This window comes from Zosterops lateralis (genome assembly GCF_965231275.1).
Source record: "Zosterops lateralis genome assembly, chromosome: 1".
Lineage (NCBI taxonomy): Eukaryota > Metazoa > Chordata > Aves > Passeriformes > Zosteropidae > Zosterops > Zosterops lateralis.
In genome coordinates, this window is record NC_139762.1 from 133,330,739 (window position 1) to 133,348,976 (window position 18,238).

The 18,238-nt window shown below is 36.5% G+C and overlaps 1 protein-coding gene across 4 annotated transcripts in view; it reads left to right on the forward strand.

The window, feature by feature from the left end:
• Positions 1-18,238, forward strand: part of RIMS2 (regulating synaptic membrane exocytosis 2) — a gene marked incomplete at its 5' end in the record, with an annotated part of 477,503 nt that overhangs the window by 392,227 nt on the left and 67,038 nt on the right. For 2 of the 4 annotated variants that reach the window (XM_083865898.1, XM_083865899.1), the window contains 2 exons: positions 12,904-13,076; positions 14,028-14,261. In XM_083865898.1, coding sequence (XP_083722024.1) covers positions 12,904-13,076; positions 14,028-14,261 — 407 coding nt within the window. The remainder of the gene's footprint in view (positions 1-12,903; positions 13,077-14,027; positions 14,262-18,238) is intronic. The other 2 variants (XM_083865900.1, XM_083865901.1) reach the window with 1 other exon arrangement.

The following is an 18,238-nucleotide window of genomic DNA, read 5'->3' on the forward strand; positions in this document are numbered from 1 at the left end:
GATTAATTATTTAAGTTTTTCTGAAACTGATGTTATGCTGATAATAAGTGAGAAAATGTACAGGAAAAGAAAAAAAGGAAAAAATTAACTGGGAAATACGTACTAAATATCTGGGTGCCAAGGTGTGACATTCAAAAATAGAGAATATATGAAGTTAAATGAATTGCTGCAACAATCAGGGAACTCTAAGAAATGAGATAAATAATCTGTGATAACGTGTATCACACCAGTTTGTGCTACTTATTTCTGTGCCATGCAAATGTGTACAAAAAAGTAATTTTTCACATTTGAAATACAAGTCTAGAGCAGTGGGTCCATGATGGAAACAGGTTTGCTAAATCATTTTGCTGGATTACTGACCTTGAAAACTCGAGGGAAGTGTGGCCCACACTTAGAAAGGACAGACCTGAAATCTCAGTGCAGGGCTTGCATGGAGCCTGCTTTGATGTGTAGGATTCAAAATGAACCATAGAATCATAGAACAGCCTGAATTGGAAGGGACCTTAAGATATCTGCTTCCTATCCCTCTGCTATGGGCAGGGACACCTTCCACTAGACCAGGCTGCTCAAAGCTCCATCCAGCTATGTCTTCATCACTTCCATGGATGGGGCATTCACAATTTCTCTGGACAACCTGTTCAGTGCCTCACCACCCTCACAGTAGAGAATTTTTTCCTAATATCTTATTCATTCTTCCAGTTTAAAGCCATTACCCCTCATTCTATCACGATAGGCTTTTGTGGAAAAAAATTCCTTTTCTGGCATTTTTTACTGAAGGCTTCTCTAAGGTCTCCCTGGAGCCTTCTCTTCTCCAAGCTGAAGAAGAAGGACCATTGTCTGCTTCACAGAGGGTGGCTCAGAAAGGACAGAGCACTGTCAGATTTGGGGGAGGAATTCTGGCTTCCCCCTCACCTCACACCTGTCCCACCCTGCCCAGCTCCAGGAGGTGCTCCTGGGACAGCCCCTGGACAGCTGCTCCCTGTGGTTTAGCTGAGCACACCTTAGAGGGATGATTTGCCCAGAGTTTACTGTTATCATTTGTAGCTTGGGCTATAATGATGTTTTAGTGGTGTGGATGTTTTCTTCACCTCTGGGAGTGCTCCTCCTTATTAAATAGGTTGATTTCCTTTGATAGCAACCCCAAAATTATCAATGAAAATTTAACCAACTTATCAACTTTTTTCAAAAAATACGTTTGTGATTTTGAGGATTTTTTTTGCCAGCTGTTACACAGGAAAGAATGCTGTGAGTGTCTATCAGATTTTTCTATGGATTTTTAATTCTTACTTTATTAAGTACCTTAACTACCTAAGCTCTTACAGTTATTTTTCATGAATATAACTGTGGCTTCAAGCATCTGTACTGCAAGTAGTTGATATGAAGGATTTAGGGAGACATAGCACACAGCTATTATTCCAAAAAAGGTGCTTCTGCACAATGGAGCTGATCAAAATAGGACCTTGGAGACTCAGCATAGGGAGGCTTTTGTAAAGTCTCAATGCCTTCAGCAACATTCACAGTGAGACTGTTACTAAGACATGAAATTACCTCTGTGTCCTTTCTAACCTGTGGTATCTTTTACGGTTGTTTCTGAGAACTAAAGGCTTTGCTTACAATAACTGGCATTGTTAATGCTAGGAAACAGAATATTTTTCTTTAGTAATTTATCAGGAGGAGTATTATCCTCCTTCTGCTGATGGAAATCATTGTTTTACCAGAAATTTCACTGACAGTCTGGAGTCAGTGAATAATAGCAGGAAATAACACAATTTTGTCTGAGGTTCTGCTTGTTCTATCACAGTAAAATTACTCAGGTATATATTTTTTTTTCAAACTGTTTAAAATCCTGGAAGGATGTTGTATTTGTTGCATCGTATATACGTTATGTTACATCTTAGATACATTAATTTCAGAGAACCAGGATGCATAATTATGTTTCTGCTCTCTCTTGAGTGACATGTGCCACTATGTATAAAACAATTCTGGTGATTTACATAGTTCTGCAGTTTAATCCAAAACCAATAACAAATTAATATTATCTGAACTTTAATTAACATATGATTTTCTGTTTAAAAAATTCACAACACTGTGACAGGGTGTTCTGTAAGTAAGGGACAATAACTTAAATCCACTTCTGGGCAACAGGCTGACTGTCAGTTCCAAGAATTGTAAAGAAGCAGATTGGATAATATTTAGGAGGCAGATTAAAATGTTCTCTTTCCCTCATCTTAGTTTCTAATCACATAAATTTGGGAAATATTATGGTAATGCTATGTTGTGGAAACATTTGTAAAATGAAAATAACTTCAAGATCTGAAGTTATTCTAAGAATTCACAGACTTTAATTATCTTCAAAAATGTTTACAGAAGTTTTGATGTCAGAATAGTTCCAATCTAAGTACCTGTCTTGCAAATGAACTAAATTCCTCATGCAGTTTCAATTGATAGTTTTTAATAGTTTCTTTTCTGCAAATGTTACATATTATTGCCCTACTGTTTAAGTGTTTTCTGTGGTGAGGATGAAATTGTAAATAATATTAATAGCTGTTGCATGTTTCAGTTAAAGTGAACTCAGATTAACCTTACAAGCAAGCAAAGGTAAATCGTAGTATTTAAAATGAGATATGGGAGACATAAGTAGTTAATGTTTTCTAATTACTCCCTTAAGGACAATGACTGAGAGAAAAGAAGAGTGCAGATTTTCAGATCTGTAGGAGCAGATTTGCTTGCTCAGGATGTGCCTCCAGCCTTTTTATTGCTAGTTGCAATAAAACAAGAGTAAAACTGCTAAGGAAATATGTTTTAGAGAAAATAATGTTTTCTAGGCAGTTTACCTTGTTTATGGATTGATAAGGAAATGGTGGTATCTATATCTTGCAGATTTGTTCCTCCTTTAGCTTGACATGAATCAGAAGAAAATTTTCAAGAAAGATCAGCTGAGCCTATATTTTCTTATTGTGCAGAGATTTTCCAAGATGTATCCTAATAATCAGTGAAAACAAAAAATTTAAAAAGATTGACATCCCCCCAAATTGTGCCTAATTTTGCAGGCTACACTCTGATATCTATGGATTTAAGGACTTGGAAAGTGGAATCATAGATGTATAAAGATATATTTATATCCTGTTCTTGAACAATTGTGGCCTTAGGCACCTCTACTTACAGGAATAAGCACTCACCAGATGGCCATGTGTCAATCCAGCTGTTCTTTTCAGCATGAATTCTTTTGAAGGTGCTGTGTCCCAGGACAAATTTGGTGAAAGGCATATTAAATGCTACATAGTGAAGGTAGCTTAAAGGGGACTTATTTTTGTTCTTAAGCCAGCAGGTATGCTGAAATACTTAACAGGCTTTTGGGCTGAAATAAAGTGTAATGAAACAGAACAGAACAGAAATTCTGTGTTACAAAAAGATGGTTTCCTTGCCATCTTTTTATTCTATTTGTATTTGTTTTCATGAGACCAAAGGACTGAAAGCAAAATATGGAAATTAATTTTAAAATCCAGGTTAATATAATAAAAAATGCATAAACTGCATATTTGATATCATAGTTTGCATTTGCAAAGTAACATCTCAAAGAAGCCCAAATTAAGTAGAAAAATCATAGACAAAAGAGAGGTTCTTTAAAACAGAAATTCTGCCTTGTTACTTTCTTTTAAAAATAAGCTGTTGACTGGATGCCAGGATGGCAAAGTGCAAAAAAAGATTTTGAGTGCAATGTTGGAGAAATGACGTGTGAACCACTTGAAGAATGGAAACATTCAGGAACCATGCTTTGATTCAATTTATCCAATGTGAGTAGGATGTACTAGTTTTAGAAGACCAACAAGGAGCAGAAAAAGCAGAGTTATCACTCAAACTGGACCCATTGAGCAAGTGTAGGCTCACCAGCCTGTCCTACAAACATGCTGAAGTTTACCAGGAGATAAAGTACTGGAGATACTGTTAAACGTAATTGCACAGTAAATTGGGAAGTCCCTGGATACCTGTGTTTTGCAACTGCCCTGTCTTGAACAGCCCAGATTTTTTACAGTGAACTCTGTCCATGATGATGCATCTTCAGGAGTCTTGACATGGTGCTGTGGGTTGCTAAAGATTGCTGGTGTCTATTTTAAATAAATTTTCTTCCTTCCGTGTAAGACAGAATAGTTAATGTGTGGCAGTCCAAAAGATCCTGGGGAGTGTGAGAAGATGCACATTAGAGTTTATTACCTGCCATCACATAGCCAGACTGTGGACCCGTTTCTCTAAAGCAAAACTTGGCGACTGACTTTGCCCTGTTTTAAAGAGCAGTTAAAATTCTGGTGGAGATCAGCAATATGAAAGGGAAATTGGATAGTAAATGCTTCAAAGAAATCATTGGAAGGGCTTTGTTTTGTTTTCTATTTTGTATACTTTCCTAAATTCCTTTCATGTTGGAAAAGGGGAGCACTGATTGTTGGATATCCTTCTAACCTTAATTATGATTGCAGTGTTCTTTTTTGAAGCTCTTATTTATTCACCTTCATATTATGTAAACTCATATTTTTTCAAGATCTTCGCTTTTGTTCAAAAACTGTTGGGAATATTCTGGTTAGAGAAATGCATTCTGTGGTTCACTTATAACTTGATACAAAGCATCAACTCTTGTAACAAGATGCACTTCATCCAAAGGACACAAAAGATTTTTCATTCCTTACAGTTTATGTAGTCAATTACAGCTGTTTCACCCTAGCCATGTGCTGTACCTGTGTCTTTCTTTTGCCTCAATTAATCTCTCAATCAACTTTATTATTCCAGCTGTCAAAACTCCTCCTAAACATCTCAATTACCTTGATAAATAATAGAAAGCAGTTACCTTCATCGTTAAAGATGATGTCTGGTTATCTAGTAGATGAGGCATGCCACCAAAGGTGTCCATGGTGTAGCTGTGGTGTCATGTCCCAGAGTCCTGTTTCAATTATTTCTATGATTTAATGTAGAAGCTCTCTATGAGTAATGATTTTAAGGTAGCTTTTGGTGAGATATTAGGAGACACCTGCTAGTCATAAACCCTATATTTTCACTCCAATATGTAACACATCTTAGATTTCTTTTTAAGGTTTTTTGTGGTGATATTTATAATTATTCCTCTCTTGATTTATTTGTCTTTTACTTTATCTTAAACAACAGTTTTTCACCCACTGTGTTTTTCAAAGAAGAGAAGGGATTTTAAACAATGTCTTTGTTATTTTGAACACTCTGGAATAGTGTGGTAACTTTATATATTCCAGCAGAAAGTTTGCAGCTCTCCGTCCTTTCAAAATTTTTTAAATTTGGTCCTGACTTAAAGTAAGATTAAATAATAACATATAGTTTCCTAGACTAGATGAAAATATCTTTGTGAATTAATTCTGCATCAATAACAGCTTGATTTCAGGACAGATATTAGTGCAGTTGAAATCAGAGGTTGTCTTGATGTTCCAAAAGTCGTATTGTATGAAAAAAACCCTCAGAGAAAAAGCTACTTGGTGTTTGAAATTACTGCAGGAACTTATTTTTTTTTGTCCGAAGACAATCTTGTTGACATGATAATTTTCAAACTCACTTAAAGACACAAATACTTACAAGCTGCCATACTGCTTCCTGCTTCACCAAATATTTACAGGGTCTGTAAATTCTCTTGAAGTAATGCCGGGATATTTTCTAGTGCTCTCCTGTATTTATATAACACTGTACACTTTGAGCGTTCTTTAAAAAATTACACTGTATGCCAACATATATGAAGCCATTGATTTTTTGTCTTTTGATTTGGCTTGCCTCTTCCTTCTAGATTTCAAGTTGTCCCTAGGAACTGATACATTGGTGACTTCTGTATTATTTCTGCCCTTGCAGTTTCAACTTCAAGTCCTGGATCACCCTGACCCATAGCATGACAGAGTAATTTGGGTTGGAGAGGACCTCAAGGGCTGTCTAGTCCAACCCTTAGCAGGCATTCAAAGCAAGAAGGTGTGACATTAATAAAGGTTCCTCAGGGCTTTAGCTGTTCAGGTCCTGAAAACATTCAAGGATGAAAACGGCACAACTTCTCTGGGTAGCTTGATCCATTACTTCGCTGTATCTATCATAAAAAAGCATTATGCATTACTTCACTGTACCTATGGTAAAAACTTAGCAGTCAGAGCTGTTGTGAATTGCTTGGCTCTGTCTTTTTGATGTTCTCCCCTGTATGATCTGATAAACTGCTGTTAGGTACTCCCATAGCCATATCTGCTTCAGTGAGAGCAAGCCCAGCTCCCCCAGCCAACTTGGTGGCCTTCCAATAAACTTAATCTAGTTTATCAATGTCAGTGTTTCACTTTGGGTCTCAAAACTGCTTACAATATTCTAGATGCAGGTTAAGGACTGCTGAATAGAGAGGAATAATCTCTCCTCTTGTTATACTTGTGCTCAAGTCAATACAACCAAGGCTGCCCTTCTTCCCTGTCAAGGCCCGCTGCTGACTCTATCTTTTTCATTTTTGTTTTCCTTCCTTAATTTAGCAGTAGGATGCTCTTTGCAGCATTACTTAGTTCCATAGTAAAATCAGGTTTTAGAAACCCCTTTGTAACACTACATATGTGAGTATTGGTTAGTGAAATTGATAAATAGATGTCACCACACTACGAAAGGAAGGATGTGAAAACTTTTGAAGAAAGTTTTTTTCACATGTTCAATAGAAATATGAATGTTCCTTTTTATTGGTGTTTTAATTGGTGGTCTAAATTTATTGGACATGCAGATGGTTTAGAAGGTGGGTTTTGCAAGTCAGATTACAGTCAGTTCTTTTTATTGAAGGTAGAAGTGGATTGGAATATTTTGAATTCTGAGGAAAAAAAAATATTGCATAAGGAATGGAAGTGATGGATGAATGTATAGAGAACCACTGTACATCCAGCTAGATTTACTGGTCCAGACACTGAGCTACTCAGAAGTAATACCATAGCTCTCTCCTTTATGCTAGTGCAAGGCAAGGATGCCAGTAGAGATGCTCAGGGCCAGGCTCAGGAGATCAAAGGGTGCTGAGTACAAAGCAAGAACTGGCTGAAGGGAGAACAATTGCAACAACACCAAAGTGACTCATCAGAAGAAAATTATAGGGTTAAAAAAGTAGGATCCAAGAATTAAAAATAAAAAGGAGGAAGATAGGATAAGATCCAGGACTACAAAGCAGAAGTCAGGATCAGCAGCCAAGAATGAGTTTAAGATAGACTGGCTGCAGCTCTATATTGAGAAGCCCAAGGCAACTGTGGATCTCATTATATACCTAATATCTAATACAAGCAGTGCAAGAATTAATCTCCTGAGGGACAGCTGTGTGCCATGTGATAGCTAAAGCAGAATTGGCAAAGACAGACCTGGCTGGCTGTACCTCCATTGTCTTGATGGATCTTGACAGGACTGACAAATATAAGCATAGATTATTGAGCTGGCTATGTATAAATTACATAAAAAGGCAGGTTAATCATAGCCTTCATCTTGAGTTTGTGTGTATACAACCTAAAGATAAACATATGTTGTATATACTCATTTGTATGTGATATTTTGTAATAATGTTTGAATTTTTTACTTTATATAAATCCAATGTTATTGTTGTAATTATTAGTAAGTATTTGGCTTTATTTTTAATGACAGACTTCATTAGGCAGCCATTAACAAAATTTTAGAAAGAATCAAGCAATCCAGTAACATTTATTCAAATGATGTGTGGTAATAACTAAAATTTGCAATGCCTTTAAAGGTTGTGAATTCACACCAAGAAGTAGAGAACATTTCAAATTTCTGTGCTCTGGCTGCTTGAGAGCTTTTGTTAGTGAGTCAAAGAACTATTGAAATAGTCCAGAATGGTTCTTTATTCTTCTGGTAGTAGCACAATAGACAATTGTCTGAAACATCTTCCTAATATTTTGATTGCTAAAAACATTGACCAGATTTGTATGTTCCTATGTAAATGCTAGCCAATAAACCTAATTAGTAGACTATAAAAAAAGAAAAGATAATAAAATAGAAAGACGTTTAGAAATCACTGACAATGTCAATTGCCGGGACAACTGCATGACTGTATAGTCCAAGATGGAAGACTGGTAACAATAGAGTAAAGCAACATGAAACAATTTAAAACTCCCTTTGAACTAGAAGTTCCAAACCAATTTCTTTGCAGAAATAACAGCATCAGTGTTAGATGAGTTGCAGCTCTATGTGTCCTGTCAGCCATTTACTGGTAGTTCACAGAGAGGTCAAAATTTTTGCAGAGGTTGTTGTATTAGGAAGCAGAGTAGGTATTTGTTTTTCAGCTTTAATAATTATGAATTTGTCACTAAAGAACAGTAATCTCTTGAAGTTGAAAGCATAGGCGCTAACACCTAGCTGTCCTTTTGTTAGGCTCTCCAGCTGATTATTCTACTAACACAGATGAAAATGCTTTTAGAAACTTTGGAATACTTGTTTGATAGAAGCTATAATAATGAAATTATTCTCCTTCTTCAACACTGCAAAATAGGACAAAACTATCTTACTATTAAAATTACAAAAGCACCTTTTAATCAATCTATCTGTTTTCAGCAGACTTCCCTTTTTTGAAACAGCTCGAAGAGGTTGGGTTGACTGCTTAATGGGTCATAAACTCCAGAAGTTTTCCTTTATTATATGAGTCTTTGTTGGGGTGGAAATGAAAATTTAACCATATTCCAATAAAAGAGGCCTATATTTCCAGCCTGGGTAAAATCAGGAGATAATTTTCCTACTGTCGTGGCTGGTATTTAAAAAAGGAAAAAAAAAAAAAAAAAAAAAGAATCTGAAAGGATCCTTTTAGTCTATCTCCATAGTGTGCAGGTACATTTCGTCACACCCTGGACTACCTGATTGTTCAACCCAGGGGAGATGTGATGCTTATTACTGTCATTGTACTCATATTTTCTGCTGAGGGATATTGGAGCACACAGGATAGTTGCTGGAGATGACGGTTGAAATCAGTGGCCATGCTGATCCAACCAAGGGGGCTGCAATTCCCTGTCAATGTGCAGTCAGATGGTGAAAATCCTACAGCACAGGACATAGGGACAGCACTGGAGAGGGATGGGAAATGGTATCTGTTTTTCAGATATAATAGGATGATAGCACTTGGGTTTTTAGTCCAGTAGTTGATCTTGTCATACAGTGGGTGACATTTAGGAAAAATGAAAAAGAAATTTGGAGGAAGAAAGGAAGGAATATGTGAAATAGGTGCAGATGTGATGCCTTGGGGCAACTTTACCAGCACAAACCTGAAAAAATAGTTGCATTTTACAGTTGGTGTTTATGACATGGAAGAACTGAATACTTTTGAAAAAATCAATATTTGCACAATGAAAGTGCAATTTTACTCTTGAGGTGGTCAGCAAAGGAGCACTTCAAAAGCTTCCTTGTTTGGAACCGTAGTTTAAGAAAAAAATGCAAAACTAAGGTGCCATCATGGTTTCTGTTAGACAAGCAATATGGTTCCTTTGGATTTCTGTGCTGGTGTTAGGGAAGCACTAACATGCAATACACTATTGCAATCTATTTCCTAAAGAAAATTAAGTCAGATACAAGGTTAAAAGTACACCTCAGCAGCAGAATAAAGGGTAATTAGGAGCAGTTAATAAGTGAATATGAGGTATCTGAACTTTGTCCAACAAGAAAGACAATTTAATTTCATTTACTAGATGTTTCCTTGGTAGACAGCTAGCAGATGCTGAGACTGTAACTCATACAAAGTATAAACAAAACCTTTAAAAAATATCGTATATTACGACATTCAGATTTAATGAAAGGATCAATTAACTTTCCCAGTTTTAATCTTAAAACATCCTGAAGCTGTAATAATCAAATAATATTTCAGTGACATGTGTCCCAAAAAAAAGCATTTGATGGAAAATACCTTTATGTACAACTGAGAAAAAAGAGAAAAGGTAATGATTTAATGATCTTTTTTCACATTATATTTCTAAAATTATTTACTTTTACATTGTTTTTCTTGCCAAAACCATTCTCAGTCTTCACTATCTATCACTAAATTATTACTACTGCATTGGCTAAAAATAAAAAAATACCAAACCAACACAATAAGGTGTTTTTTATTTATGGAAATGTCCAACTTGTTCTATACAGCACATTGCTATGCAGTTGTTTGAAAACTGGCATTCTCTAAGTGTGGAAATGAAACAGCAAACCAAAACCACATGGGTTTGACATTTTGTGTACTGCAGATTGACTCTAGAATAACTTTGTGCAATGCCGATTCTGTTTGCAATTTCATGTTTGATTCAGAAAGGTTCATTTCCACGAACCGCTGGGCAAGCTCAGTGTAGGATCTGCTGGCTGAGGTCTGTTATTCTATGAGTCACCACACCTAATTATCTATTATCTATCCCCTAATTGCAATAAGATTAACAATTCCATCCATGATTTACATGTGATGCTATGGTCCATCTTTCTTCCCCAAAGCAGAGCCATGTCAGCTCTGCCACGTTGGTGGTGTGCCTGGCCTGGGGCCAGCACTGCTGGCAGCAAGACCCCTGTTCACACAGGCATTCATGTCTTGGCTGTCCCTTAGCTTGGTGGGAGCCAGTGGCAGTGTGGCCATGGCAGCACAGGGGTTGGCACAGCAGTGACATGTGCCTTGCAGCTCAGATGGTGCTGAAGGCATGAGGATAATCCTGCATTGCCTTTTCCATAATGTGTGATGGTAACCCGGTACAACAGGCTGTACTTTCTGGTCTTGGCAGCTTTAGGATAAATCACCAGAAACCACATTGATAACTTTGTCTTAAATGAAGAGTTGTCCTAGGGAAGGTTAGGTGGGATACACATTTCTCTAGACGTACTTATTTTTTATTTCTCTAAAGGGCTAAGTAGTTGCTCTTTTAAAAGGAGTTGCTGAAAAGGACAATCCTTTTATTCTGGTGTAATGCTCCATTATTTCTAATTATCAGGACAGATGTTTAAGCATTGCTTTCACATTCCCAATTGAATATATAAGTAATAATATGCACTGTCTTCTTTATCAAGCAAAACCATTAGTGACATTAATAGATCCAGTCAGTAAATATTAAAACTTTTGAATATTATAATCACAGAGGTACTCTGAGTTTATGGGTAGTTAAGTTCACTTTCACACTTAAAGGTTGGGAGAGACTTGAGTGGTTGTTGATGGACACAAATACAGTAAATTAGTACAGATCAGGAAGAATTATAAAGGTTGGTGTAGAATGGGCAAGGATTTTTGTAAGTGTGGAGTTATGGAGATTGGTGTAGAGGGTTCAACCACTTGTGTAAGTGTGGAGTTATGGCTATGACTGGTCACTCTCTGCAGCAGATGTACAGTCTAACTTGCATGAGCATTTTTTCTTGTTCATTTCCCTGTCTTAAAATTAGCAAAATAACTTACTATTTCTAAGTGTAAAAACAATTTTTGAGGAAAGACACTGAAATGCTATTTTGAAATCCTATTTAGATATATCTGAAATCCTATTTAGATACTGCACAGTCTTTCAGAATATTTCCTAGTGTAGCATTCCTTGTAAGAGAACAGAAACAAACAATCTGAAATGAAAGACAGTTCCTCTAAAACTATAAAAAAGGGACCAATTTAACGGCTAAACCTGGACACCTTTCTCTTCTGTGGTACTACACGGGTTTGCCATTTTACATTATGAATTATTTTCTCCAGGTGGCTGAGTATAATGTTGCTATCCCCAAGAGTTCAACAAGTCACTGATATGTTAGGTAGATTATTTTTTCCCATTTTTTTTTTTTCAGTCCTGTCTGTGCTGCTCTTCATATCTTTTTGTACTGTCTTATTTCCAAACAATCACCTGGTGATCACTGACAATTCATCTTGAAATACTGTTTTAGTGAAAAGATTACCAGTAGCAGCCCATCAGTTTTCTGTATACAGAAATGCCTGTATATGAAGAGAAGGAAAAACATCTTTCTGCTATTTATTATATTTGCATATAGTGCCATGCAGAGTGGCACAGATTTCGCATTAATTTAGTGCTAATGTGTGACAAAATAACTAGCCATCTATTTTGTTCAGATCTAACCTGAGTACTGCTGCATGACCCTGTCTATGCTGTATAGGCTCACTGCTGATCACCAGTCACCTGCCAGCTCCATGTCTGATATTACTGTTAACAAGCTCAAATACCTGTGTAATCTTTTGGTTTCTGAGGCATATTCTGAGGCATTTTCCCTACAAATTACCTCTAGTCCAGTCCCATCCTTTCAGACTTCCCAGCCCAGCAGTTCAGCAAGATGTGGGTTTGTTTGCACAGCTGCAACATCGCTTTGTCTTTTGATTCGATAATCCTATCTGTTTACTTGGGGGAAGAAAATTAACATTTGTCAGTTAGAAGTTCTTGTAAACAGGCTAAGCCCCAAAAGAGACATGTACTTTATAGATAGCATGCAGCACATTCTGTCTCCTGTTTAATCTTTCATGAGCTCAGTGATCATAGGCAAGTCACTCATCTCTCTGCTTTTCTTTCTGCACTGGTGAAACAGTTGTGGTAAGAATATTCTGTGAGGCTTTAGATGTCCTTTCTAAGCTTTGTAAAACTTTTGGACATGCTGGAAATGTTTTACAAGTTGAAACTGAGGAGCTAACTTGACTGGGATAGCAAAGCAGCGTAAAATTAATAGAAACCAAGACATAACTTATATTCTGTATCAGGGAAATACTTCATTTTAAAAGTTCAGGCAGTGTGGTGACAAAGGCAGTTTAGATAGCAGGAGGGACCAGGTCCATAGCTGATCTAGGGTAGCATGTCACAACAACACCATGTCTTTGTCCCTTAGTTTAGATAGCAGGAGGGACCAGGTCCATAGCCAATCTGTGGTCACATGTCACAACAACACCATGTCTTTGTCCCTTTCCTCCTGCAGTATCGGTCAGGGCGGGATCCTCATCGGGGCTCAGACAATGTTTCCAACAAGTCTTCGGACAGCGATGTCAGCGACGTCTCGGCCGTGTCCCGCACCAGCAGCGCCTCCCGCTTCAGCAGCACAAGCTACATGTCTGTCCAGTCTGAGAGACCCAGGGGAAACAAGAAAATAAGGTGAGCATGACGAGCTATAGTGTCACCTATAGCTGTGTAGTTTGAGTAATGGAACACTTATCAATATTTGTATTTGACATTAGCATTTTGCCTAGAATGACATGTGCAGGGATTTCTCAAAATACTGCTTTAAATGTCTTTTTTAGCTAATGCTTTTTGAAGTCTTCATGGAATTTATTTTTAGCCAAGTTTTGTTGTCTTGAATTATCTAACATACACTGAAATAACAAACATATGCTGTCAGCAAGCATTAGACACACTTTCTAAAAACATTTTGTAAAATATACTTAGTATGGCTGAAAAGACAGTTTAACTTGAAAATTTGTGCCAGCAGAGGCATATTATTTTTCTTTTACAGATGTATTATTTAATACTTACACAGACCAATTGAATTTATTTAATACTTACACTAGTCCAATTTAACTGTAGGTGTACAGTCATTGAGCTGCTCTTCAACAAGAAGTACATTTTGTGTCTGTGACCACAACACAGTGTTTTCTTGGCCTACACCCTGTGTGCACTCAGAGGAACTTCAAACTTCAGCTTTCCTTTGGTGCACAAATAAAAGATAATTTTTCTAGATGTAACCCACCTCCATGATCTATAGAAATTCTCAGAAAATTGTCCTCTTAAGAGAAAGCATTTGTAAAAGTTAAGCATATGAGCATTGTTAGGACCACATTGTTTCTGTCATATATTTCTTTCTAAATGTGAGGTATTGCCATGCAAGTTTTATTTGGATACGGACTTAAGAACGTGTTCCAAGGCTCTCTAATGTAGGCTGGACTCCTAGCCAACATGACTTATGTTATGTCTGCTTCCATCCTTTAGTTTTTATTTCATTTCTTTTGCATGTCCTTTGTTCATGCATGCTCTTCTCTATGACCTTTAATATATTCTTGTCTTTTTTTCTTTTTGCATGCCTTTTCCAATTTTCGTTGACTTCAGAAGGACAAGGGATATAGAGGGGAAAAAAGAGGGAGGGCTGGAAGGGGATGAACAAGATGAAGTATTTCCTGAGGAGGAAGAAGAAGAGGAGGAGGAAAAAGCAAAAGAGCAAGAAATTAATGAAAAAGGGGAAGGGCAAGAGGTGACAGAGAACTGTGATAAGGAGGATATCAAAGAATCAGGGCATGATGAAAAAGCTCAAGAAGACCAAGCTGAGGAAGGGAAAGAGGATGACAGGTAAAATATATTTCTGTTTATATAGATCTATTCTTTCTCCTGAACCAGTACCCTACTCATCTTCCCTTTTTATTCCCTCTGCTTGCTTATTGCCTATGCTCTCTACAGCTCTTCTTTGTTTGTTTTTGCTTTCAGTCATCATGCTTTCATATTTAATCAAGTTTTATTCTCAGCTTCAATGAACTTGTTCTGCATACCAAATGAGGCAGCGCACCAACTTGATTCATTAATATGCATACAACTGCAGCATATTATTTTTTAAATTAGTTTAGACTAAAGTTTGGGTTTGACTGTAATAAACAGTAGAAATTGTAAGATTCTTTATTGTATTTCCTACTTCAATTATTATTTAATGGAAAGATGTTTTGTTGAGTAAAAACTCAGCAATATCAAATTATCTTTACTTTTATTTATGGCCATACTAAAGAAGAAAATTCAGATTTTTTTTTCAGTCCTCTTTGTTGTGCATACTGATTGCCAATCATTTGTGGATAAAGCAGAGTCTTCCTTTTTCTTTTTTTTTTTTGTTCCATGTGAATAACTGTCAAGGATTGCTGTAGTGTGGAAGGGTCATGCACTTCAGCTTCTGTCGAGAAACAGAAACATTGGAGCACAACTGGCTCTGGTTCTATCAGATAATATTCTAGAATTACACATTTGGCCACAAGTCCTTAAAACAATGTAAATGTCTGACATCTTGTGTTGCAAAATCCATGCATATCACATTGAGAGAAATACAACATTCCTTCTTTCTTCATTAGAAAAAATGAGTTTCAGATTTGATGAATATACTTGAAACATTCTCAGTCACACAAGAATGGCAGGGAAATCTCAGAAAAAATAAATTTTCTTTTAGCCTGAAAATTCTGCACTACCTTTTACTTATGCCTGTAAAATTGTGCTTATATGCATTAGAGTATATTCCACAGAGCAATCTATGGAAATCCATTTTCTTTCCTTGCTACAAACTTAGACATGTACATGCTTGTATCTGCTCACATAAATAGCATACTCAAAGCAAAGGGGATACAGAGAGAGAATCAAAATTCCTGGTGTATAGTCTTGGGCGATGTGAACTAACATAGCCATACTACTGCCTTGTATATTGTGCCATGATTCCCTCGCTCATTTAGATTTTAGCAAAAGCAGTTGTTTAGAACCAGTTGTCTTTATGAGTGGCTTGGGATATGTGTTCCGGGGACTGCTGTATGGTAGTGTGTGAAAGGATTATTTAAAGATCTTTTTCTCTTCCATTTCCCACTAATTTCCTAGTCTAATGGATCTCAAAGTCCTGCCTTTCAAAAGCACGACTCTGTTCCTAGTTTCTAGATTTCACTCAAGCTGGTCTTTGGCCAATATGCTGTCCCCTATGAAAAGCAAAGTCCTTTTTGAGAAACAGCTCCTTGTTTGCTGTGCCAGCTTAATTCTTCTGGTTGCTATCTGCTCTCTGCCTTCAGGAAGAAGTGACACAAGTCAGGAGTCTCTACTCTATAAAGAAACAAGATGTTGTTAAGTAACTGTTGTGTAGTGACTTTTGTTTGTGTTAGATTTTTGCTCCCTTCATGGAAGTGAGGCTCTGATATTGTTTGCCCACTTTGCACATATTAACCACTTTTAGTATGTAAATAAACAGAATAGTTTATATTCACCTTCCTTCCTCATGGTAGTGTCAGTGCTCATTTTTTAGTATTGTCTGAACATTTTTCTAGGATAAGAACCAAACAGAAAAGCCAGATTGATTCCTGGATAGGGGCAGCTATAGGTATGTGTACACATTTATATACACACATAGTTATGTCTCATTAATATATTGAAATATTATGACATGTGTATTCAGTGGACAAGCCCAAAGGGAGGATCAATTGTCAGCATTTTTTAAAATTTAGTGCTTGCTGCTAATTTTTCTGACAATTTTTAAAACAACATATCCTTGAAAATTTATAAGATGAGATAATGACTTCAGCTTCCAAAAGAGAATGTGTTCAGACACACCACAAATATTAAAAGTAAACAACCATATCAATTAAACATATCAATAGGTATTTGAGAGACCCAGAAGAACAAAGGTGGACAATTCTTCCTTGATAGAATAGTAGTAAATTATCATGTAGTTCTTGAGCTCTTGGGCATCAAAGAAAAGCTGTATTGCAGATGGGAATTTTCAAGATATATTTTTACTTCAGAGGTGCATCTGTAGTTGGACAGCAGTCACCTTTCCTCTGGGCACTCTGGAATGCTGCTCTCAATCATTCCATCGTCAAAAATTACCTTGTTAAGGATAACACATACCTCTTGATGTTACTGTGTTTATATACTTTATGGGTAATGGTAATAGTCCCACTAAGTTCTTCAATCTGCTGAGGTCATGGGTGGGTTGAAATGACTGTAAACACAGACATCCAGTACTAATTCATCCCATGCCTATTTCAAAGAGTACCTTGGCACAATGAAAGGCATTGGCTTTTGGATGACTGGAGTACATTAAATCAATTAATTTTTTTGGCAGAAATAGATGCAGCATCAGATTTTGCCTTAATTAAACCTTGTAAAGCTAAATGCTGGCATCTGCTTGGCCTATAGGGAAATCATAATTGTGTTCTTTCTCTGCAGTACATGTTAGCAAACAAAGGGTGGGTCCAGATTTGCTGTTGAGTATTTATTATCTAGAGTTCACTGGCTTTTTCTTATTCCATCTCCTTGATAATCTCATGGCCAAAAATAAAGACATCTTAGATATAATCTTTGATCATTAAATTTTTTTGAAGGTAATCTTTTTAAGACTGCTCTAAATTTTATCCTTTTTTAATATTTTTCTAAATATCAAACCTAAGCATTAATTCTGATAGTCACAATAGTTTTGTTTTACCATATGAATACACAACAGATATAGTCACAGAACAGGATTTCACTGTTAAAATACAGTAGAAAAATACAACTTCTGTTCCAAGCACACAGAGTCTAAATCATGAAATAACATGTGAGTCCAGAGAGAGAAGCACAGAAGAACTAAGAGATTTTCCACATGACAGAGAGTTACAACACAGTGGTGGGGACATCTTGACAACAATGAATGCTAAGAAGAGATTTGAGGAGAGAAAATAAGGTATCTTTGTGAATGTTTCTGGAGAGCTGTTTTCAAACATTCAAGACAATGAGGACAAAACATGAGGTGCTTACTAAAAATATATCAAGTAGATGAGGGGCAAGTTTGACAATCAGGAGTTGATCTTTCAGTCTTTAATGTGAGACCATAAATATAATAAGGAACTAGGCTAAGGTACTACGAAATAAGGATGAATTATGCACAACTGTGTAAAAGAGTGTAACCTTTTACCTATCTATGGAGGAAGGTAGACAGACACGTCTTTCTTTTCTCTAGTATCCTAGAAGGGGTTATTGGGCAAATTGCCAGGGCTGGAGAAAAGCATTGCAGTGTCTGTCATTTGAAATTGTGAGAGTGGGCAAAGCAATTATCTGTGTGGGTGGACAGAAAGGCCAAAAATGGGAAATAAGAAGCATTTGCAAGTCGCAAAGTTTTGGTATGTATTTGGAAGGAGTCAGTGATATCCCATGTGAAGAAAGGAATTGAATGCTAAAAAATGGTAGAAGGAATAGAGCTGATTAAGTAGGAATATGACACAACCAAGAAAGTAAAATTTGTAGTGGAAAAATTCATCAGGGATGTAATTTGTCAGAGCACTTTAAAATTCAAGAAACAGAGTGTAATGTATGGCTTTAAATAATGTATTTCTTCAGATACAAAATCTTTTCTCTTTCTAAAGGCTCTTCATGCTTTTTGTGCCCCTTCCTTTATTAGCTATAAAGATTCATTTCAAATTCACGTTCTAGTTCATTCAGTAAAAAAAAAAGACGTAATAGAATTTAATTTGTATAATTAAAATGGTTTTAATTTGAAGGAAAGAATGTTTTAAAACTGATTCCTGATGAGTATTTTTTCCTTAGTTTTTCATTAAATT